Below are 24,990 nucleotides of genomic sequence, written 5' to 3'. Positions count from 1 at the left end.
AGGTGCTTCTTTCAAACCTTGCCAATTTAAATTCATCTCCAAGTCTCAAGTGATTGCTTTTGTTGTATTGACTTGAGAGGATTTTCCTGTTAAGTACTCTCAGAATAATTGATGTGTGTGTCTGCTGAAAATGAGGTTTTGCTGCAGCTTTCACAAGATGTTGACTGTAAATATTCAGCTGTTTCTGGGGGTGTGCAGATGTGCCATGTCCATACTTCCCATTTGTATTCCAGGGAAAGGTCTGGGAAAGCAATTCCTAGCGTGTGGAGGGCAGTGAGAACGTGTTGTTTGGGAATGCTTCACCTCTGCGTTGCTAGGAAAGAATCTGTGATTTTTTTTGTGTGTGTGTGTCTGTAAAGACACTGCAGGGAACAACAGGAAAAAGGATGATTTTGTTCTGGGAAGCATTAACAAAGGCTTTTCAGGTGCCAGTACAAAGTTGCTTTTGTATTGCTTTTTATAGCTTTGAGAACCCTTGTGGCCTTTATAATTATCCAAGAAAGTTTCCAGGATTGGATGGAGCCACCTCCTAGGTGCATGTTGGTCTTAAAAATGTATTTTTTTCTGGGTGCATAATGAATATTCAAAAACGCTGTAAGCCACGCTTTCCTGGAGTTGTTTTTGAGTTCTTTGGATGGATTTCTAAACACCAACATGGTTGTCTGCATCAATTACGTTTTGGAGCCCTTCCATGGTATAGAGTCATCAGGCCCTGCTGAGCTGCAAAGGGCAGCATGAATTACTACCGTGATCTGCAGTTGGCCTGCGTAGGGAGGTGTGGATCTTGCAGAGGTATTAGAAACCCGTTATATTTTGATTGTGTGTAAAAAACACAGCAGTCAGTCATGGGGAGCTGCATTTGGGTTTAAACACCTTCCTTCTCCCACTGGTCTTGGCTGAAACGTGCTGTGAGGTGATGTTGGTGATAGAGCCCCACAGATCAGTCAGAGCACTGGCAGACCTTGGCACTTGTACCTCTTGTATCTCATCTATGCCTGGAATGAGTTTTTATCCTGCCTGTCCCACGTGTGCCACTGCAGGTCGTGGGTGTCTCACCCTCAGGCCAGGTGCAGGGAAGTGAAACCAGCATGTCTGGAAACAGCTGCCTGAGCTGGAGAGGTTTGTCAAAAGAGAACGGAATACAACATGAGACGAGTGTCCGTGGTGGTTTGCTGAAATTCCTGATGTTTGGGTCAGGCAAGAGGCTGGTGCTCAGTCAGGGTTTAGCAGAGCGAGTCCTGGGCCTCGTGGCCCCTGTGCTGGTGCTGGACAGGTGGCATTCACCCATGTGTCCTGGATGTGGGATGTTGGCAAGAGTGCTGGGAGCCAGCTTTGGGAAAAGTGGATGGATATGAGGGTGCCTTATCCGTCTAAAGATTTTGTAACAGCTCCATCTCCTTTAAAAAAGAAAATTTCAATTTAACAGGATATTCACTTCTGGAACCAGAGGGTTTTTTCCTCTGATCCATGGGCGTGCTGTGTGTGTGCAGAGAGGGAGAATTTGGCAAGATGGCATTTGCTCCCTTGTGCTCAGATGCTGCTCCAGTTCCCTGTGCTCAGACCTTGCATCTGTGCTGAGCCGTCCCGGGAGGGCAGCAGGAAATGTCAGCTGTGCTTCCCAGCCGCCGGACCAAAACATTCTGGGATCTGCAGCTCACGTGGCCTGCCCTGCCTTTATCCACACTAGAAAATAGCCTTTTTTGGGGGGGACTCATTTATCTTTTTGGATGTTCCTGTGTCTCAGCTGCTGTTCTCAGCCTGATGCCTGCAGGGCTTTTGGGAGTGGGGAGTGGGCTTGGTTAAATGCTTTCAAGTGCTACTTGTGGGCAACAACCCTGAATTGTATAGCTTGATGTAACATTTTTGGAGTTTAAGGTTTATTGATTGAATTGATGCATAAATAGAATATGAAAAAGTGTTGCTGATTTGCTTTAGTGTTTTAAAATTCCATTTTCTAAGGTAAATGCAATATAAATGTGATTTTTTTTGAGTCTTTTTCTGGTACTCTCCTAGCGTAAAACTAAATTTTGAATATCTTAAGGAGCACACTGCACTCTTTTCGAGTGCAGTTAAGCAGTCATGATCATGCTGTGCTCTTTTCCAGTGCATTTAAGAAATAATAACAGTGAGTATAGTAAGGCTTTTCTGCAAAATTGCTTTCTTCAGATTGTTATTGGCGTGGTCTCACGAAGCAGCATTTCTGAGTGCCTTCCTGAGCCAGTCCTGCAATCCAGGAGGGACGTAAATAGATTGTTTCTGCTGTGACGTCTCAGCAGCTGCATTCTGCCCATTCCCTCCCCAGCCAGCCCTGCTTTAATGCTCCCAGGCAGAGCCGCCGGGTTTTATGCCAGAATCTTTTCCTATTTTGCTCCGCTCGCAGCGTTGAAGGCGTTGTCCCTTGTGGTTGGAGCAGGCAGCGTTTTCCAATCCTAGGCTCTTGCAATCTGACTTGTGTTGGGTTAATAACTCGCCTTATCCTCTCTGGTGCTAATAACACCAGGCTGGTGCGACAGGGCTCTGCTGGAGCCCGGGGACAGCTGAGGGGAAGGGTCCTGAATGTGTCCCCTGCGCTCCCATTGTCCTGCTCCTTTGTGTCCTGGGAGCTCCGTGTCCCCAGCTCCGGCCCAGCTGCTGGCCTGGAGACTGCCACATTTTCTTTGGGAATAATACATGGGTAACTTAGGGCTGTTCATCAAAGAAACCACTCATTGCATCAGGAATGGGCACGATATGGAATGTGTTCTGTATGCTGACATCTCAATGCGCTTCGTGCTCGCGCGGATTGCACGGGGCAGTCCAGTAATTAATATCCAGGGAGGTCTAATGGGCCTGGAGCAGTTGAAGTGACTCATCCTTATTTTGTCATTGTGTTGGTGGTGCTTTAGGTGACTTAGAAATGCAGGCAGTGCTCATGACCCAGCTCTGGTTTTGGATACACCCTTTGGGGTGTGCGAGGGAAGGAGAGAGTCTATTGTCTTCTGCTTGTCATTGTGAAGATTTTAAAAGGCTCCCCCTCTCAGTGATTTCTGTGTGGCTTTGCGGTACCCCACCTTTCTGAAGAGGTGCTTCATATAGAGGAGAGAGTGAAAGTGAATTCTGTGGTGCTAAACTGTGATAAATGGGCTTTAATCAACAATTCATTTCACTTGCATTGAGTGGTTTATTGGCAACAGTTCTTGCCACTAAGGATTTTGGGATGAAAGTGTAATTAAGTTTCTTAAACTTTTTTTTATGATGCTGACTGGGTTTACTTTCACTGCCACAATGTTTGGGACCTTGTAAATAGGAAGGAAGCAGCAATGCTCTTCCCCGTAACTGTTAACTTGAATTGTCCCAGGAAATGCAGTAACTCCACTGGGTGTGATCTGGGACAAAATGGCATTTGCTGGGCCAGGGCTCCGAAGTATTTACAGTCCAAAAAAGGGAGAACAAGAGTTGAAATCCTGCATGGGGGCAGCTTTTGTTGGTTGATTTTTCAAATGCCGTATTCAGTGTGTGAGGGCTCTAAGAAGGTTTGGCCAAGAGCTTGGAGCAAAGATCAAACAATGGGAAAGTGGAGGAGAGAGCAGAGAACATGTGACTGTGAGTAACCAGAGTGCGCAGAGAGCCAAAGTTCAGATGATATTACACAAAAATTACAGGGCACAAACATGTTGGCTCCTGGAGAAGAATGCACAAGGAAGCCAAGTGGTGTGTGTGGTGTGTAATGAGGAGTGTTTGCATGCTGGAGGCTTGTCCTTGCTTCTCATGAAGTAGGAAAATATATTGAATTTCAGTGTGGTTATAGGGAAGCACCAGTGTCGGAGCACTCAGTGTAGCACAAAGAGCAATAAATGGTGTTTAAGTGGAAGCCTCTCATCTTACTCGCTCTGCTGTTCCAGGGTGGATGGAGAAGTGTCTGTGAGAAAGGGACTGTGCAACACATCTTGTTTCACAAAGCAGAAGTGAGAACCCCTGATACAAGCAGCTGTGAAATGGAGGGGGAGAGGATGAGTGGGAGTGCTCCTTGTCCACAGGAGCAATCGTGGAAGCTTTGCCATTAGCTCCCAGGGCTGGGAATTTACTGCATCTCTGTAAGTCATACAGGAAGAAGGTGTGCGAATAGATTTTGAGTAGTGCTGGGTTTAATGCAGCTGTTATTTCACGTCCTGGTATCCATGAGGTTGATTCCAAGAGGTTGAATCCTTCCCTTCACATAAAGGTTTCCTCTGAAGTGGAAAGCATCTCTTAAGTCTGCAGAAGACACACTACAAAATCATACTGAAACGTGGTCAGTGCTTGGGGTTTGTGTTTGCCAGAAATGTATTCTCAACAGATCCAGCATTTAGGGTTTAATTAATTGTTGGATTTAAGTGTTCAAGTATTTTGTGTTCTTCTGATTCATTGTCTTAAGGTACAGCAAAACAGAAATGTTTTATGGATCCATTCAAAGCACCGGATTGTAGGATTGGAAAAGAGGGAAACAGATGGAATTCCTCCTGACTGTTCCTTAGCCAGTTCCAGGGATGAAGCAGCAAAAGGACAGACTGTGCTGTTTCCAGCTCCAAAGGGCCTGGGATCCCCATGAAGGCAAACAGCATTGTTGTGGCCATAGCCATGGAACCATTTTTCTCTTACCTGATTGAACATCACTGGCCTGAACCCCCATAAATCCAACCTCGCAATAACCATTGGATTGTCTGCTTGCTTTTTGCCAGGATGAGCTGCTTTATGGTGGAAGGGAATTCTCCCTTTATGATTTATTCTAAATATTGATAAATAAAGAGCAGTCTCTGTGATGAGTATTGATTTTGGCTCTGTTTGGACACTTTGTTATTTTGAAGCCTTGAATTTCCAAGCCTGAAACACCCTCCTGACCCAGGAGCAGGTGGGCAGCATTCCCGCGGGGCCTGTTCCCTGTGCTCCATGGCCTTTTTATGGCCAGGACTTACAGAGACAGGCAGCACCTGCCTCTCTGGAAAGCTCCAGTTTTAGTATTGCAGCTGTTTGGACCAGGAACAAGTAGAAATCAAGTACATAATAAACCCCAAAGAATATGAATATATAAAATAACCCCCAAAATACATGGAGTGGGTAGTGGTGGGATCACTAGAACTGAGAGATAAAGGCTTTGTTTGCTCTGTGATTCTCTGGCCATGGCACAGGGAGTGCTCAGCCTTTTGCCCAGTTTCAGGGAGGAGATGTTCTTTCAAGCACCGAAGAAGTGACTCGTGAAGCCTCAGAGCAGCAAGGCGTGCTGCCCTCGAACTGGGATTGACCCTTGCCTGCGTAAAAACAGGTTCCAGTGCCTTGGCAGGCAGCCCACCAGAGGAGCTGGGGAGTGGGCAGGAATATTTAACTATTCCAGGTAATTCAGTGGTGTGTGCTGAGCTACCTGCAGGCAGCAGGTGAAAGGAGGCACTCGGACTTGTCTGGGTTCGTGCTCAGAGGGTTTCAGCTGTTGGTTAACTAAACATTATGTGAGTTTAATGTTTTAATAGATGAAGTTTAGCAATGTGTTTTTGCCAGTGTTGGCAGCACGTGCACTCCTGACTGTTCAGGTTCCTTTGTGCGCTGTATTTTGGGAGGCTGGGGTATCCCCCAGCCACTGAGGCAGGTTTTTGGTGTGGGCTGCTGGACTCCTCACAAAGTCTGTGCATCCACACCACACTGTCTCTGAGTGTTGTTAGCCTTCCAAAGCAGCTCAACGACTGCTTGTGCATAGTAAGTTTGCCTTCGGCTTGCTCCTTGAAGGCTGTCCAAAAAAGAAAAGAGTGGGAGTGGATTGCTGCCTGCAGATTAAACCCCAGATTTGCTCTGGAGAGGCCATGGGAAAGACGATGCCTGGGAGCACAGCATGGCCAGGGTGAATTTACCACCAGGGCCTGCAGATGATAGATGGGCTGGAAGTTGGGGCACCAGCATCAAAGCACCCTCTCTTGGTACCAGGTTTTAGTCAAGATGTTCCCTTGAAGATTCGCGTTGCTGCAAAGCAACACTCCTTCCAGAGGATTTTTGGAGGCTGGTGCCTGGCTTGTAGTATTCCAGCCGTCGGTCTGTTACAACTGCAGTTTGCTCTTTCGGGTGCTGGCTTCCATTAAAATTCTTTCAGAAGGAAGAGTTGGTATTGGTGGAAGGAGGAGGGTGACAACATGTTTCTCTTGGCAGCAGTGTTGTGGGTTCCTGCTCCAAGGGATTGTGGAGCTGGGATGCAAATAGAACCTGCCAGGGGTTTGCTGTGCACAGAGCAGCCAGAGGTTCCAGTGGTACTGCAGGGCCTGAGGGGGGAGTGGGGGCCGGCAGCCAAGGCTTGGTACCTCCTGGAGTTCCTGTGACACTGAGCGGGGCCTGGGAATGTAGGAGGGCCCACTGAAACCACCCCCTTCAGTGGCTTTTGGCCTCGTCCCAGCTGCAGGAATCTCACTTCTTTTGCTTCCAAGTTTGCAACTGGAAAGTCCGAGTGTTTCCTTTCCAGGTCTGTGCCAGTGACGGTGGATGTGTTGCATCATGGACCTATTGAACAGCCAAAAGTGGTTCACCGTGTTTGAAATCTCAGGAATTTGAGGTTTCAGAAACCTCAGATGATGGCAGAGCTGCAGTGGAGGTGTTTGCTTTTCCTGAAATGGCCCTTCACTGTTGGTGTTCCAGCACCAACACTTGTTCTGGGGATCAGAGATTGCCATTGTCCTGGCTCAGGAACCTACGTGCTCAGTATTCTCCCCAAAACGTGGGAAGATGCAGTTTTTCCAAGGGAGATGGTGGCCGGCTGGCGGGGGGGCTGCTTCAGGTTGGGAATAAGGCTGTGTGGTGTGTTGGGGGATCACTTCCACGGACATATCACTGTTCACATTTGTAGGAAGGGCTGCTCCACACCGTGGACCAACACTGTGGGCACAGGGACAGGTTTCCTTTGGTACCACTGTGAAGTTTTGTTGGCTTAAGGTGTGTGAAATCACATGTATCCCTCAAGCAAATTCCTGGTGCAGGGAAAGCTTTCTAGTGGTGGGGACATCCATTCCTGCTGCTCCTTGTCACCTGTGGTTTCCATGCTGGCACTGGTGCTTGTGCTCAGTGTTTTCATGGACTTTCTAAGGAAAAAAAATACAGAAGTATTGTCATTGTAAATGTTTGGTATTTTGCCAACTTTAATAGTTTATTATTGTCATCAAATTGACATATTTTTTAGGGGTTTTTTGTCCTTACAGCTGATACACTGAATTGAGCCTGTATTTAATAAATTCATTTGTTATCAAAACAGTATGAACTGTAACACTTTACCCGAACCTGTCTGGACACTGAACTGTTGGAAGTGTGTTCTGTGGAGCTGAGCCTGGTTTTCTCTTGCAGGGCAATCACTTTGATCAGTATGAAGAGGGGCACCTGGAGATAGAGCAGGCGTCTCTAGACAAGCCCATCGAATCGGTAAGGCCCCCCCCGACCAGCACCGTTCCCCCCGGAATTCGGCCGTGTCGGATGGTCCTTGATGTGAATGCAGTCAAATCTGAGAGCAGTGGGCACCTTGTTGGCAGTGAGGGGTAATTGGTGGTAAACTGCATGCTGACCTTAAGTGGGCCTGGGATTTAATCTTGAAGTAGTCCTAAAACTAAAACTTGAAATTTGAGTTCAACATGATATTTCAGGAATTATTTAAAATAATGCATTTATTCATAGATATTTATTTTAAGGTTTTATACTTTTCTTTGAAGAATCAGTTTAATTTAAATGTGAACCTGATGGAATAGTATAGTGAAATACATTTTGATCCTTTTTAGTTTATATTTTTGGAAAAGTACCAGTGTGTTTAAAGTGTTAGAATGACACCTGGCGGTATGGAGAGAGGGATCAGTGTTAGTCCAGCAGTCCTTCCCCATGGAGCTGAAGCTGCCCTGAGCCTTTCTCTAAAATTGCTTTACCCTGAGCTAGGTGTGAAGACTCCTGCTGTAAAATGGGGGAAAAGTAGGTTTTGTTTAGTTTTGATTTTTTAATCTTCTTGGAGCTTTTTAATTTTTCTCTTTGCAAAGCACCTTTTGCTGGTTTTAGGCACAGCAGCTTGTTCAGCCTAAACTGGACCCACATTTGGCATTTAGCTTTAGCTAAGTTTCATTGCAGTTTCGTTCAGAAACAGGAAAACATGTAGTGAATAATCAAGGAACACTTAGTGGTGTTCTGATTAAGTCTAGATTTTTGTTAAGAAAGTACTTGTCGAGTGTTTATTTTGCCTATTAGTTGAAGTTCTGTTAAAGTTTCTCCACGTTAATCAGCCCCTAGAAGAACCAGTGTTAGCCAAAGCCCACTATATATTTTTGTTGGTGTGTAGGTCGGTGTCGTGTGTGTTTGTGTGCGTGTTAGATGTTTACCAAAAATTTACACAACTTGGGGTGTTCGACGTTTTTCTTCCGCAGCAGTTGGCCCATATTAGCTAAGCAGCCATGATCTGGTTTGTATTGCACGGTCTGCCTTTTTTAATTTCTTCTCTAGGGTTTCCTTTCCCCTTCTTATTTCTGTTCTTCTGGTCCAGTGAACACTGCATATAGTACCTACTGTCTTAATGTGCTGGCATGATGCTAGATTTAGGCATGGCAGTAATTGATGACGCATGAGATAATGCTGCAGAGATGGGAATTGGTATTCACTCTTCTCCTGAATACTTCAGCCTTACCTTGGGACACGGGGATTTGAATTAAAACGCTAAGCTGGATGGAAATATAATGGGAAATACGGGTTGGTAGCCTACTCTGGGCCACACTGGAAATTAGCATTTCAAAATCATTCAAATGCTGCTTACAGACTAGACTGGTTACCTGATTTTCCAGAAGTGAGGAATTCCTCTCTCCAAAGAGAGGAATAGAAGAGGTCACAGATTAAATCTCTGGTGATCCAGAGGGAACGATGCCTATGGAAGTGTGTAAAGCATGAGCAGGTACCCTGGGCCCACACGGGCTCACTGTGCAGATCTCATCCTCCATAGGAGTAATGCTTTGTGCAGTTTGGTTAATGCTGAACTGCAGCAGAAAAAATAAATTAGATTATGGCTTTAATATTTTATTCTTGTCTCTCACTGTCCAAATGTCAGGACATTTTAATCTTTACAACTCCTTGGTAGGTACAGTTCAACCTAATTGAAAACAGTTGGATGAAGAGGACAAGAGAATGGCTTATTTTGTGAAGAGAAAGAGTTAAAACCTCTAATTGTTCTTTAAACTCAAGTTTGTTCCACTCTTCTTTTGTCTGAAATAAGAGAATCACAGAATCATTAAGGTTGGAAAAGCCCTCTAAGCTCATTGAGTCCTGCCAATCCCACAGCACTGCCAAGGTCACCCCTAACCCATGTCCCCCAATGCCACATCCATGGCCTGTGAACTTTTCCAAGGATGGTGACTCCAGTGCTTCTCAGGACAGCTGTGCCAGTGTCCATCCCAGGATTTCAAAGCTGTGGCTGCTGCCCAGAGGGGGGTTTTGGTCTGAGCAAGGGTGATGTCAGAGACTGCAGTCAGAAACAAACTGGTCACTTCTGAGGTTTCACATGGTCTTTGTAAAAATACATCGTTGATTCCTTAATTCCCCATTTGGGAAGCAGGAATTACTTTGTTGTGTTTCCTGACACCTGTGGAGGTGATTTTGCTTCCACACTTTTAATGATCAGTGATGTGCTCTTTGAATTGGCAAATTACACACATTACCAGAAGGGACAGTTTTCTTGGCAGAATTCAGTGGGGTACCTCTCCTGCAAGATATTTCACCAGGAAAGGAAGATTCATTCTGCTCTTTTTGCTTTTTTTTTCCTTCTATTTTATGCTGTTTGTTCACCCAGAACCAAAATTGAAGGGGAAGGAGCAAAGGCAAATTGATGTTTTAGAACTACCACACATCTAAGTATTTTCAATATTAACAAATTGGGGTTTAATCCTTAACTAGTTCTTTGTTAGCAATCCAACTGGCCTTTTCCAAGCAATCTGCTCAGAGTCATGAGTGAGCCTGTGCTTCATGGTATGGAAGCAGTTTGGGTGATGAACACCCTGTGTTTCTGACTGTGGCAGATCAAAGTGCTTCCCAGTTCAAATATCATTCTTCAGAACAAAGAGTGGATTTAGTGTATTCTCATAAATGTGTTCCTTGCAGCTTCCCACATCTTAGTGACAGGAAGGTGCTCCAAAGCCTGCAGGTGTTTGGAGATGGGGGGAGTGTTTCCTGTGCCATGTCCCTGTGACAGTCCCCACTGATGTGACATCCATCTCTGCAGCATTATCTGTTGAGAGGTGCTGACTGTACTGCTACAGCATGCAACTCAAAGGTGGCTGGAAAAATAGGTTTGGGAGTCTACAGATCATTACAATGTTGAAACGTGTCCTCAATTAGCCTACTGGTGTTGTTGTTCCTGTGGAAATCCTGCTGTGTGCAGCTCATTTAAGCCAAAGATGTCTGCTCTGAAACATGCAACTCTAACCAGAGTACATTTATGGAAAACAGAGCTGCCAGAAGCTAGGGATGGACGTGGCCTGAACGAGTGCCAGTTGTTTTCCATTACTAAATTGAAGAAAGTATTTCATATCAATGGACTCTTCAGAGCTACAAAGACTGATATTTTTTTTTCCCCCCCACAAGTAACATTTTTTCTTGTGCTTGGAAAGATAGTGCACTTAAACTGGCTGTTCATGTCAGTGCAATCACTGGTGTCCTTGAAAAATCAGAGCACTTCACCTTTTTTTCTAAACTCAAGAAGCTGCATGCATTTGTTTTGGGGCATTTTGAGTGCACTGAGTTCAGGTACTTGAATGGGAAGTCACAAATTATTGCAGCTTTAATAGAATCCAGATTTTCTCCACATTAATTCCTTATCTCTACTTGTTTATTGAGTCTCTTTGCTGTGAATTCCTGGTTTTCCTCATCCCAGCAGTGCAGATGGAGTAGGAGACAGCCCTTAGAGCCCCCAAGAAGCAGCCCTGGCCCCGTGCAGGCAGTGTCAGGGGTGGACCCACGCCGTCACCGCTGCAGGTTGGAGGCCAGACTGGGAATCACCCACTTATCCTGGAGCTTGTTAGTTTGTCCTTGTCCTAACTAACAAATGTCCTTTCCCCTTTCTCTAATGCTGCTCGTGCCGTGAGGGGTGCCTTGAGCCCCCGTGTCAGGCTGCAGTCGGTGCTGCTTGGACACCAGGGGCTGGCACAGCCAGGCTGTGGCACTGGAAATCTGTACAGATCTGTGGACTCCACTAGTTCCAAAGTGTCATTTGATGAGGCTGCTGATTTGACATTTAGCAGCAGCCATATGTGGACAGCGCTATAAATAATGTGCTTCTGGAAGCTGAATGGTGTAGCATTACTATTTGGCTTTTCTCTCTGGTCTTCATTGTGTCATCTGTAGTGAGCTCTAGGTTTTGTTTTGGGAATCTTTTCGACCTCTTGTTTGCATGGGTTCACCCAGTAGCATCCAATCCTTGCTTATAGATTCCTCCATACACAGTCAGCACAGCTTACAATCCACTCAAGAGAGGAATGGTTCCTGCCCGAGCCGGGATGGGCGATGGGATCGTGGGCATCTCGTGGAAAACCTGTGCTAGGCAAAACTGCTGCTGTGGGTTACATCCCACAGGCATCATCAAAACCTTGGGCTTCTTCTACCCATCTTTTAATTGTAAGCAATTTTTTTTTTCCTATTGGCCAAACCTTTATCAGAAATTTGTGCTGGGGATGTCCTGCTCAGGAATCACTGATCTGCATGGAAAGCAAGCAAAGGCATCTTGTCAGGGCACAGGATAGGGAACTGGGGAGGCCAGTTAGAGCTGCTGGAGCCCAGTCACTTTGGATGAGGTTTTTCCAAAGCAGCTTACCCAGCTCTGTGAAGCTCTGGTAGACCCAAGGCCTTGCATTTCCTACACCTTTGGAGAAATTCTTTGTCGTTAGAGCAGTGCTCTCCATCAGTGCTGCCCAGCTCCAGAGCTGGCGTTGTCCCACCCAGAGCTGCTGAGCCCTTCTCCCTGCATGGAGCATCCCACAGCCTGTGCCCACGTGGTCCAGGAGAGCTCCCTTGCTCACTCAAACACCTTTTGGGAGACTTACTTTGGCTGCCTCAATAATTTTTATTGTGGATGTACTACAAGTGGCAGATGAAGAAAGTGAGGAGACTCATGCCAGCCCTCTGCTGAGAAACGAGGGGTATCCTCCTAGGGCTGTGGTGTTTCTGTGGATCACTGCAGCTCTTCTGTAGGAAAACTGCTGCAGTGTGAGGATAGTCTGTTTAAAAGGAGTGACAGCTCTTGATGTGGGCAGGAAGCTTGCTGTGAAAAGCCCCGTCTCTTCTATGTGAAAGTAGCTTTACTTTACAGAACTTTCACTTAAAACTGCACATCAAAAAAAAGCTGTCAGCTGCTGCAACATTTGTTGTCCCGTGTCATATTTTGGTCCCAATATCCCTGGATACTCCCTAGAGAGCAGACAGGCTCTCACGTGGGATTAAGCAAGCCTGGCCTTCCATTATTTAATTTTTAGGCCAGGATATGCACTGAAGAGCAGCTCTGTCAGTCTGCCTCCATCAGAGGTCTGGGTTAGCCATTGGATGAGGAGGGAGGAGCTGAACATGGCCAGAAAGGAGCAAAGTGATGGCCAAGTCTCAACTCAAATGTTAATTTTAAATTATTAGAGTTGTCCTCCTTATTCAGTACGACAGAAGATGCTCCATTTCAATTGAGATGAGTAGGATCTACAATTAGGAAGTAGTTCCACTGCATAAACAAACAAATGTAAAAGTTTGGGGTGGGGGGGAAATAACCCCTTCCTGGGGAGTGAGACAGGGCAATGTTCAGGCGTAATTCAAATTTATGTCAAACTCGGGACCATCCTCTTGAGTGGGTCTGTAAAAGTGGTGCTAATGTGTATAACCTTTCTAAATTTTTCTTTTTCCCTTTAACATTTGTTTCCCCCTTCACTGTCAGTCACAACACACCGCTCTTGAATCTCCCAGCTGGTCTTGACTTGTTGAATTTATTTTATGCTTTCACTCTTCTTTAATAAATACATTACTTGCAAGCAGTGAATTGAAAACAAAGCAAAAGAAAAAACTACCATTAGTGATTGGACAGTTTCTTACTTTGTGTTACATTTAACTGTTCTTTTGACAGCCCAGTTTTTAAAGCCAGGTTCGTATGGAAATGCTTTCACTCCACTTGCACTGCTTTTGGAATAGCGTTCTGCTTCATCTGTCTTTATTTTAGTGCATTCATAACACACACAGTCAGCACAATGTCTCATCTCCCCTTGGCCAAGACTGCAAAGTACTCCTTGTCCTTTGAATTCTTTTGTTTTTTCTTTTTTATTTTCTTTTGGAAAACGCAGCCATTTTTGTCAGCACCAACTTTTAGATTCAATGATCCTTTGTCAGGGTAGGGCAGTTAGTGCCTGATCCCAAACGTATCCCAAGCTGCAGCCCCTCTGTGCCAGGATGGGGCACTCTGTGATCCTTGGGATTGGCCTGCCCAGGTGTCAGGTGTGTCTGCAGGTAAGTGTTGCTGTCTTCCCAACAGAGAGCCTTCTCCATGGTGCCTGTGGTGGGGATCCATCCTTGTTTATTTTTCTTTGGTGTTTTTTTTTTTTTTTCCTTTTTTAATTTATTTTATTTTAACCTTTTGTCCCCAGAAGTTTCCTTATGTCTCCTGGTTTAATTTTTTTTTTCCCCATGTAGCCCTAATTATGTCCTGGGGCAGAGCCAGAAGTGTGGGAAAAAATGTACATTATTCCTTGGGAAATACAGGAATACAAAAATGTCTGACTTTACTAGGATATCAGAAGAAAAATCCAAAATTTGTACTTGATAACATCTTTTTGAGGAAAAATGTATCCATGCAGCCAATATCTTTGGGAAGGTTGTGCCTTTCAAGCTGATTCACCAAAGTTGTGCAAACCCTGTGGTCATTTTCTTCACTGTGGAGTGACAAAACCTACTTTGGTTTCTGTTGATTACTGTTATTTAATTAAAGAAACCTGCAGCATATAGATATAATTATTTTTTGGATTCCATGTCCCACTCAGTGTTCTGGAGTCACATCCTGTTATAAGTCAGGGTATTTCTGTGATACCTTGGGTTGTGGTTTGCCTGATGATAATTAATAATCAACAAGTCCATATCTGATTTTGATTTTGATTTTTTGTGGTTGGAAGGTGAACACGGTCCCAGCCAAGAGTCCTCCTCTGAGGAGCTGGTCACTGCCTGTAACTGGGTAAACTGGTCACTGAGGACGAGCTGGATTGAGGTGGTTCAGGGGTGCTGTGAGTGCTCTGCTCTTTGTCTGGGGGCAGAAACCCTGCATAAAACACAACAGTTTCCACACTGAGCCCTGCTCAGCTCCATTGCCAAAAGCTGACACTTAATTGCTGCGTCAGTACTTTTCCAGTTATTCCAAAATAGCTTTTTTTTTTTTTAGGAAGATGAGACATTATGCTTATTGTTTCCCCTACATGCACTAATGGTTCCTTGCTGTTAACTTATTGCTAGGCCTGTTTCATTCTAACATCTTAGTATTTTGGTTAGTTTACATGTGAAATGCATCACCCAGTCTGTGCTTGAGCTCATTTTATTTAATTGATTTTTTTTTTTGTTTTACTAACCTCACTGTTTTTTCAGTTTAATATTGGCTGCATGCTAGTTTATATATATATATACATATATAAAAAAACCCAATCAAGTCTAGCCTGGATTTTGCTCTGATTGTGTTTTGGTTTCTAGTGGTGGGGCAGTCTTGCACTTACAACTTACTCAGTATTATAAAAGCCTGACACACAAACAAAATGACTAAACACATTGTAGATTTTCTTTACAAAAAAAAATCTTAAGTGGTGCTGTCTAGGTGATGGATATGATTGTATAAATAGCTTGATTTTATGCTTTTTACTGTCAATTTTTATTGGTACACTTTATTTTCTTCCACATTGCTTTTTAGTTTTATTATTTTTTATTTCTTTTAAACGTGATGCACAAAAGTTGCCCAGCACACCATCAGAAAGTGACCGTCCCCAATACCCATCCCCCTGGAAAAATTCTAGCCAGCAATTTTTGACATTTGTCTTTCCCTTTATTGGGCATATATTGCCTTTTCAGTAGCATTTTTTTGCATGCATATATATGTAGAAAAATCTCTTGCTCATCACATGTTTAAATGTCAGCAGGAAGGGAAGAATATATTATTGGAATATTTTTGGTTTGTTTTCTCTGTTCTGTCTGTCAGGATAATATTGGACATCGCTTGCTCCAGAAACATGGGTGGAAGCTGGGCCAGGGATTGGGAAAGTCACTGCAGGGTAAGTCCAGTCCCTTTGTCTGAAACCTTCAACTCCAGCCTCGGTCTTTAACAAAATTATTTCTGCTTTTTGTTCCTAGATTAGATTTTCTTTCCATTATTAATATATCCAAACAGTTGCACTGTTGAGTTTCATATTTGGCAGTTGCAAGTGGAAGCTGCTGCCTCCCTTGTTGGTACAGGTTAGAGCTGTGTGTGTGGTGGATGTGTGAGAGTCAGCGTGGAGGAAGGAGGATTCCCTTTCCACACTGACAGGGAGTGGTGCAGCTCCCAACCGTGCTGATGTTTTGGTGTTAAAAGAATGAAAGATCTGAGGTAGTTCCCATGATCTGTCAGTGCTCACCGGGGTCAGAAGCCATTAGAAGGCCAGGACAGGACCCACTGAAGTTGGAAAGTGGTGGCAGAGGTTCTCTGGATGGGAGAGGCTCACTCCTGGTTTCTCCACAGGACTGGCACAGGTTGGATTTACTCCTGTTCCCAGCAGTTTGTCAGGGATTAGCAAATCTCACTGGGACACCAAAGTGCTGGTTGGCCCAGCACGCACCAGACCTTGCTGTCTTGAGCCTGAATTCTTCCTGTGACACTGAACCCCCTTCCTGTAGAAACCTGTGGAAGTGTTTGAAGCTCAGGTGTGCCCTGAGCCCCTCAGTAACTCACTCATGTTCCTGTGCCTGTAGTCTGAAGACCTGGGAGCTTGTAATCCATGTTCCATGAGTGAGCCCCTTAGAGCTGGGGGTGTCTGTGCTGTGGAGGACTGTGCAGAGGTAATGAGTTCTCCAAACTCTGGGAATGCTTATTAATCCCTGGACTAAACTCTCTAACCTCTCAAGCAGGACTGCCTTGCAGGTTAATGCTTCTGGCTTCCTCTGACGTGGTTTATTGGAGCTCTCTGGTTGCTGCATGGCACTCTCCTGTCCTCTCATGTCCCTGCCTGGGACACACCTCAGGTGGGCCTGTAGCTGTCACCTCTGGGCCTTTCCTTTGGCACGTGGGATGTGCATCACTGGGTGGAGCTCAGTGCTCTCTCTTTTGGGTGCCCTGTATTGCTTGTGTGTCACCAGAGTGGAAACACAGAGACTTGAAAGGAAGAAAAGCCTTGTCCCAGCCCTGGGTGGGTCCCAGAGCACAGCCCAAGGGCCCAAGGGTGCTGCAGGCTCAGATCTGGTGGAGTGAGCATGGATTATGGGGCTAGGTCTGGAGTCAGGGCAGGGGGTGGTGGTGTCACCATGTCCCATGACCAAGCAGTAATTTGCACTTTGAGTCTTGTCCAGATTTAGATGTTCCCCCTGTGCCTCTCACTGTGCTGGAGCTGTTCCAGATCTCTCACACATCACTGGAGCTCTGCTGGTTGGGAGCAAATCATGGCTGTGGGCTCTGAGGGCTTTCCTGTGCCTCCTGCATGGTCACAGGAACACAGGAGCGACAATAACCCACCAGTGTAACCCAGTTCAGTGCTGAAGCCTTCCTAATGTAGGCTTTGGAGCATGTGCAGGAATTTCAGCCCTTTTTCAAGGGAGAAGTGCCCTGTCCACCTGCCAGCCAACTTCTCCAGTGGTCTGGGCAAGCAGAGGATGTGGAAGGGAGGCTGCTGCTGCTCTAGCTTTTCTCCTCTGAGTTCTTAGCAGCCAGAACCTATGCCTGTGGCATTGGTGATGATTGTGTTGGGAGTGTTTAATTCATTATCCAGTGACCTTTCTACATGAATCTTAGATTGGCCCAAAAATCCAAATATAAAATGTCAGGAAGGAAATATTTGCATCCAATTTTAATCTTATTCTAGGAATTTGAAGGGTGAAGTCATTTGATGTGCAGTGAGAAGGGAGGAGCAGAGGTTCTTCCCATCTTTCACACTCCCTTGTTCAGGAACGACCAGCAGAGGTTTCTAAAGAGATGTAGGTGTGTTCCTCTTAAACTCTTCCTGCTTGACACTGCTTGAGCTAAAATCTTACACAGCCTGTGGTGAGGAGGTGCAGAAACAGAACCCCTTCAAGCAGCCTTGAGCTGTGGGTGTGGTTCTGACCTCCTGCAGAAGGTCCTTACATCAAACTCTCAAAAATTGTGGAGTGTATGGAATTGATACTGCATTCAGCTACTTTCTGTGCACTTCAGCTTAAAAGGAAGTGGATGAGTTCAGTGTGCTGAGTTTTGTGTTGTTGCTTTTAATTCTAGATCTTCATCTGAGTTGGGGCTCCCTCTTTAGTTCTGCTGAGTCCCAAAGTGAGGTTGTGTTATATCTGCCAGGCAGAAATGTTTCTTTCTTGTAGTCTTGTGGTGTTCTGCAAGAACCTCACACTGCAGGACTTTACCCTGTGATGGTTCCTTCATCCTGACCACCCACTGGGGGATGGAATCCAGTGGTGAGAGTGCTGAGCTGTCTCTGGCTGGTACCTGCAGCAGCCTAAAATCTACACTTGCCAGTTGCTGGTGGTAAAAATCTGCCAGTGTGGTACACCATGGCTCATTCTCAATTCCAGAGGGGGAGGCTTTTTGTACCCCTGGGGCAGCTTCCTCATGGTGTAAATCTTGTTACTGAGAAAAGCTGAGCCCTTGGGTAGGGAAGCGCAGAGCCCACGCCCTGAGTGATGTGGCTGTCACCAGCTGTGTTCTGGCTGAAACATCATCTGCATCTTTCACTGAATTTGGGCTGCGTGCTGAGTGGAGCATCAGGCAGGGACAGTGCTGGAGTCCTGCTTCAGAGATACTCGTAAGGAATTCAGCAGAGTCATCCTTCAGCTCATCTCTTTCCCTGATGGTTTTCATCATATTTTCCCGCAAATAACTTGTGTTATATTTGGAAATGGTGCTTCAGCTTGCTAACAGCCAGTGAATATGAAAAAGCAGGAGAAGGGGTTGCCAATTGACAGGGATCTTTATTAATTTGGAAAATATGGGTTAGGGAGCCACTTTTCCATGGAGATACGGGATGGTTGCACTCTGACAAGTGAGAAAATGGTGATTGTAGCCTGTTTTGTATTTGGGGGAATGCCTGTTGTTGGTAATCCAGAATTTTGTGGTCTCCTGGAGAAATGAAACTAGGAAAAGATCAGTTAAAAGCATTGCCCGACCTTTGTGTGAAGTCCTGTGCTAAATGAGCCCAAGGGTTGTGAATAAATTAGGAGTTACATAAGTCAGGAGGGGAATGAAAGGGCTGAGGGAAATCTGAATTCAACCACACTCTAATGATTTCTCTTGGAATGAGTATTTCCCATTAAGTTAAAGTAGTATTATGAAAAGCCAGGAGACTGACGTGCAGAAGTGGGATAATTTGAATCGTACATTTGAAAATATTTTTATAAGCTCCTTGCCTTTTCCCTGTCAATTTTTTTGACAAGTCTTGTTTGAAAAAAATAATTGTGCTGAAAACTTCTGGATTTTTTTTTCATTTTGGTCTTGTGTGTTTAATATGAAGTAATAGTACTCTAGATGTATATCTGCATGACTGAAACCAGTTTAATATCATTTAATTAGACATGGGGAAACTGAGTAGGTTGTCCTGCTGCTTCCTGGGTCATAGCAAGGCCTGGGGAAGGTGGGCAGCTCTGCAGGGAGGGTTTGGATTGGGCAGGAGGAAGGTTTGATGTTTACTGGCCATATGGAGAAGCCTCTGAGGAAGGATTGACCAACTCTGGAGGACAGAGCTCATCCTTAGCCAGTCTGGGTAACTGTATTCAACACAGATTTGCTTCTCTGAGGCAAACATTCTTGCCTGATTGCAGCCTTGACCCTTTAAAAACAGCCCCACCACCAGTGTAGAAACAGTTACAAGTTCCCCTACACCACAAACTGTGTCCAATATGATTAATTTGATATGTTTTAAGGCATTGATTTACTGCATATTCCCACAGTATTCCCAAGACCAGGATTATCCTGATCTTTTGTGGTATCTCTGGGAGGTGAATCCCAATGTAGTACTTTGCTATAGCAACAGAAATAACACGATTTGTCATGGCAGAGCTGCTCTCCAGTGTCTCAGCTGTGGATCAAACAGCTCAGGTAACTGGGGGCTCAGTGTAGCTCTGGAATTCCTGTGCCTGCTCCTCAAGGGCTGAGGCAGCTCATTCAGTGCTTGGTTATTGTCATGAAAATGCTCAGAGTGAAACCAAAAGGAGTTTCAAGGTGGGTGGCTGCTGGTCTGTGCTGGGACTTGGATTGTCTCCAGTACTCAGGAAACAGAAGCAGCAGGTGGTTCTGTTTAGGGCAGGGATGTTCCTTTTGGGGCAGGTCCTTGCAGTGGCAGGAACTTTCCCTGTAGCCTTTGGTCCTGAAGAAATACCTTCTGTCCTCTGCTTCCTCTGCCTATTTAGTCATAACTTCCTTCATGTTTGCTTATGTTTTTAGCCAAGGTTTGGCATCATTTCAGTGTAACTGTTCTGGAAGAGCTGCTCCCATCTCCCTGGGGAGCAGCTCTGCTGATGTAACACTGTGAGGAGAGGGCAGGGCCGTGCCTGTGTCTCTCTTGGCAGTGCCATGCAGGGCTGGGAACCCTTCCTGCATCCTTGTTCCCTTCCACTCAGGCTGAAAGCAATAAACCTGCACAGACTGTCAGGGCAGTGCTGTTCCTGTTGACCAAGGTGTGCCCCACACTGATTGTGTAAGTCATCCTGGTGATACAGGGAGCAGCATTAATAGAAAGTGCTTTGGGTTTATTTTATCCTTTCATGAGTACATCCAGCTAGGTAGCAAAGTCAGGTATAGCAAATTTGTTAGCAAATGCTAAAATCCAGTTCTTCCATCAAGCTGTATTTTTGTTGCATGGTTTTCAATTAAAAGAAAAAGCACAAGTGGATTTGTGCTCTGACTTGCAGATTCTGTGAGGATAAATATAGTCAGCACTTCCCCCCTCAGCATCACTATGGTGCAGTTCTTTGGCACATTCCTCCCCAAATCTGTTCAGAAAAGGGAAAACATTCCCTCTTGGTCCAAGGGCTGAGCAGGCTGCAAGAGCAGAAGTGTCTGACAAGTGCTGGAAGCTGCTCAGAGCTGCAGGTGAAGCCATGATCCCACGGCTCAGGCAGGAAATGTCCTCTCCTGGCAGCCCCTGGGGTGCTCCCAGCAGTGAGATGGAGCCAGATCTGAGTCCCCGTTTCAAAGCCAGGTGGCTGCAGGCACTGCCTTTGCTGAATGTTCCTCAGGCTGTGGGGAGCAATAAACAGAGCTTTGACCACTCGAGCAACTGAGATCAGGCACAAATGTGATCACTTGGCAGCTGCAGCTTGGAGAAATGAGCTCAGGGTTTGAATTCCGAGGTCTTGAATCCTGGTGCTGTCACCTGCTCGCCAAATGGCTTCAGCTCAGATATTAATGTGTTTTCCATTTGTTGGCTCCTCTGATCTCGTGGAGGCAGACGGTGGACGGGTGTCAGGCCTGTGAACATGGAACAATGAGCATCTGAGGGACTCAGGGGTGTCAGATTTCTTTCTGGGTTTTGGAGCTTTGTAATAAATACGGGAAAACACAGGAGAGGCAGATAAAAATGCTTAACAGCGCCTTAATTCATTAGGTATGGGTTGGTTTGGCAGTCTTACCCAAGAAATAGCTGTGATCTCTCTCTTCTCTTCTTGTATCTTCACTTGTCCTCACAGGAACCTCAGTCCTGGCATGGAGGAGCATTTCCATGCTTGTGTTTGCAACACAAATCATGCCAGTGGTTTTAAGAGTGATGTTTTCTTGTGAACTTAGCTTGAGAAACCTGGCCTGCTGTGGTTGCTGTCATCATACCCATCTTCACTGCTGTGTTAAAACCCAGCAGACCACAGACCGAAAAGGAAGTTTGCTCAGTGTCCTTTGGGGGAAGCAGTTGCCCCCTTGTTTGCTTTTGGAGGTGTAAGATCCTTCCCTTGATTACAGGTGGTGAGTTTGTGTTGTTTGAGTGGGTGTAGCCAGTGAAATCTGAAATCATTGTGCTTTCAGTGCCATGTGTTGTTGTGACAGACAGCCTTCGCCTGGCTTGGCACGAGGCCTTCTGGCCCTTTGTGCTGGTGCAATGGAGGAGCAGTTTTATTGAACTGGGAGAGAGGAGTGTGGGGAAGGGAGAGGCCATGGCCATGCACAGTCTGCCTCGCTCCTCAGTGCAGCCCTGGATCAGAGCAGACCCTTTAGTCCTGTCCACTTACCAAGATGAGCACAGGCAGCAGCTCTTACCTTGAATTCCTCTCCTCCATCGACCAGGAATTGTGTTTTGCTCCAACACCTTCTTTGTTGCTCTTTAATCCGTTGCCCAGCATTGGGGGTAGGGATGTTTTTTGACCCAGACTCCACTATGTTCCTTCCCCTGCAAAAGTTCAGACAGCTCTGCTTCGTGCCTCAGTGTCAAACCTCAGCTTGGCTTTCTGCAAGTGGCACCCTTGGTTTGTGTGTCTGCAAAGTTTTGAGCTCCCACTGGAAGTTTTCCATGTGATTGAGATGTTTACAGCTTGACTTTCTCTCGTCATTTCGCCCTTGCTTAGTAAGGATTAAATTCACAGGGCAGTTTCTGTGTTCTTGGAAAACACTCTCTCCTCTCTGGAACTTTGTTTGCTACCAAGGATGATGGACCTTTGTTTGAATCTCTTGATTGTTTTGACCCCTTCCAGAAATCTGACATAAACAGGATGAGCTCAAATCTAATTCCCAAAGGGAACTGGGATTAAAGCTTGCTCTTGTTTGTTCATTTGCTTCTTGGAGCAGTTGGAATGAGTTTGATAACATGGTGTCATTTTTAGCCAGAGAGGAGCACCCCAGGCTTGTGCATCTGTGAAAATGATTGGATTTTCTCCTCTCTCCCCTTTTGATGTACTGAATGAGGAGTCTGAATTTTCAACAGGACAGCTCTTGGTTTCTCATAGGCTCTTAGGGAGCCCAGTGCTGCCAAGGCCACCACTAAGCCCTGTCCCCAGGTGCCCCATTTACACAGCTTTTAAATCCCTCCAGGAATGGGGACTCCACCACTGCCCTGGGCAGGCTCTGCCTAGGCCTGACAACCCCTCCCATGAGGACATTTCCCCCAATATCCAACCTAAACCTTCCCTTGCACAATTTGAGGCTGTTCCCTCTTCTCCTGTCACTTGTTCCCTGGAAGCAGAGCCAGCCCCCCATGCTGTATTGAAACAGTCCCAGGAGTGTTGAGTGTTGCAAAATTCTCATCTTTAAAAATGCACCTCATTCCTGAGCACAGGGACTCCTCACTGTCTCCCTCTTCCCAGACAGTGCAGCTGAAGGTGAGCCCCGTGGATCCCGTCCCTGTGGATCCATTCCTGCAGGTGTTGGTTGCTGACTCCAGGCACCTGTTTCCCTTCCAGAGCCTGCAGTGGGGTTTGTACTGAGTGAACAAACCAGCCCTTATCCACCAGAGCAGCCCTGTGCTGTCATGAACCTGCCCTGCCTGCAGCTGAGTGAGACTCCCTTGCCAGGAGCAGCCAAAGCCCCTGGAAGGTTGTGTCTCACTGTGGGTTTCAGTGGCAGCATAAAGATAACAAATAAGGAGAAATCCTCCATGTCCAACAAGATCAGATGCTGTTGTCTGTGTCCTCTGGAGATGCTGAGTTTATGAAATTCTCCTCCAGTGACAAGTGTGATATCAATCAGGCCTCTAGGATTGGATCCTACAAAGCTTGCTGGGGGGAATTTCTTTGAAGATGTCAACAAAACAAGCAGGATTACAGTTCTTGTGTTACATCTGTGTTGCTTACACACTGTGCTTAAGGGACACGCTGGAAGAGATTTGATTGCATTATGTTAACATAGAATTCTTGGGATACTTTTTTTCATCCTGTTATATCTGAATGTCCCTTTAATGGAGAAATTTACCTGTTGGGATAGGACAAGAAGTAGATGTTATAAATTAAATACAGGATCAATTTACTTTAGGTAGTGGGAGGAAACTCTTCCCTGTGGCTGTGGTGGGGCCCTGGCACAGAGTACTCAGAGCAGCTGTGGCTGCCCCTGGATCCCTGGAAGTGTCCAAGGCCAGGTTGGACAGGGCTTGGAGCAACTTAGGACAGTGAAAGGTGTCCCTGTTCCATGGAGGAACTGGTTTTTAAGTTCCCTCCCAACCCAGACCATTCTGGCATTCTGTTGTCATTATGTTGTTTTTGGAGGGAGGAGTTCCTCTGAATCTGCAAATCTGATGAAAACTGTTTTCTACTTTGACTTGTTAAAAAAAGGATAAAACATGGGCTGGTGTTGACAATGCTGGCATTTCCAGGCAGGCTCAGATGGCAGCTCCAGCTGGGATGTTCCCATTCCAGAGAGCAGACCAGCATCCATGCCACATCCAGAGCCAGAGCATGGCCCTGAACCCACAGTCCTCTATATGCAGCGTGACCTGTGTTTGATACCAAAGCCTTAGGATGAATTTTCCCAAGATTTATTCATTTATAGCACCGGGGGGGGAAGTATTTGCTCATATCCAATAGCTTTATGCAGTTAAAAAGAAGGGAATCTGGAGAAGCCTGGCTGGCCACGTGCTCCCTGCCTCTGCAGGGCTCTGGGAAGGGATGGCTGTCAGGGTTTGTTTGGGTCTGAGCAATTTTTCACAAGCTGGGAGAAAGGTTTTCCCATTTCTTGGGGAGAGGTAAGCAAAACAGGTACAGCAGGTCAGTTTGGGAATCTCATTTCATTTCTGAGTGCAGGGAATCATTACTAACCTAATTTCCTCTGAGATTGGGTTTTCTAAGGTGTGACTCTTGTGTGAGCTGTTTATTTTTTCCATCCTGCTGGAGGTTCCTGCTCTGTCCTCTCCATGAGATTTTCCTCTCTGTGTGGAAGTGTTTTATGCAATAACCCTCTCTGCTTTGGGGTCTGCAGCCTGTGCTGTGACCAGTCTGTGAAGGAGTTTGTGACCTGCCTCAAAAAGAAAATAAATGTCACGAGGTGCAGGGGGCTGGGACAGGGACACAGCAGGATTTGCCCTGGCAGTTAGCTCTCCGTGTGGCACCACTGCTTGCAGCCCTGCTGAGTGGCAGGAACTGTGGGAATTCTGTGACTTGGAAGCTCATGTTCCTTTCAAAGCATGCTGGTGTGCAGGAAAGGCTCAGCAGGGACCCCAGACCTGGGAGGCTCCCAAGGTCCAAGCCACATTTACCTGCTGGGAAAGATCCTGTTGTCAATGCCAGCAGTAGGACAAACTTTCCTCAAGGAAGTTCCTTCAAAGGAGAAGTCATGAGCTGAGCTTGGAGAGTCCCATTTCCCCCTTTGGCTGCTCCCCATGTCCCACCTGGCAGCCAGTGGGCAAGGGGTGGCCCCAAGCCTGTCCCTGTCCCTTCACCATCGTGGCTTTCCTTGGCCATGGAGCGAGGCCACCCCAGTGCCCAGCAGCATGTTCTGCTGCCCCAGCTGGCTCCAGGGGGATCCAAGTGGGGTTGGCACTGCTGCCGTAGCTGTGCCACATGCCTGGACATGCCGCTTGTCACCTAGATGTCACACGAGGTTCCATTCATAATGAAATGGTGGTTCGGTTTAAAACAAAGGCATCGCTTTTTGCGTGGAATATTCTCCTCTTACCTGCAAGCGGAGTTCCTTTTGGCCCAGAATATTTGTTGTTCCTTAAGATCCTGATTTGTTTCCTTTTTAAATTGCCTGCTTACAAGTGCCTCATTGCCTCCTCGGAGCGGGGCCGTCACCAGGAGCTCTCCCAGCCCCCAGCAGGAGTCAGAGCTGCTCCGATGGCTCCCTGGTTCTGCAGGGCAGAGCACGGTCATGGGGTGGAGGGGTGAGCAAGAAGCCTCCTGTTATTTTTTTTACCCATC

General features: G+C 46.1%; 1 protein-coding gene across 14 annotated transcripts in view; it reads left to right on the top strand.

Moving 5' to 3' along the window:
• The window catches only part of GPATCH8 (G-patch domain containing 8), a 56,224-nt gene that overhangs the window by 8,580 nt on the left and 22,654 nt on the right, over positions 1-24,990 (top strand). For 4 of the 14 annotated variants that reach the window (XM_038162875.1, XM_038162873.1, XM_038162870.1 and 1 more), the window contains exons 2-3: positions 7,327-7,401; positions 15,194-15,266. In XM_038162875.1, the coding sequence (XP_038018803.1) occupies positions 15,225-15,266 (42 nt within the window). In that variant the 5' untranslated portion in view covers positions 7,327-7,401; positions 15,194-15,224. Of the gene's footprint in view, positions 1-7,326; positions 10,972-13,093; positions 13,112-15,193; positions 15,267-15,942; positions 24,954-24,990 lie in introns of those variants that run through there. The other 10 variants (XM_038162876.1, XM_038162874.1, XM_038162880.1 and 7 more) reach the window with 7 other exon arrangements.

This window comes from Motacilla alba, chromosome 27 (genome assembly GCF_015832195.1).
Source record: "Motacilla alba alba isolate MOTALB_02 chromosome 27, Motacilla_alba_V1.0_pri, whole genome shotgun sequence".
NCBI lineage: Eukaryota > Metazoa > Chordata > Aves > Passeriformes > Motacillidae > Motacilla > Motacilla alba.
This window is presented reverse-complemented; position numbering and strand designations above follow the sequence as displayed.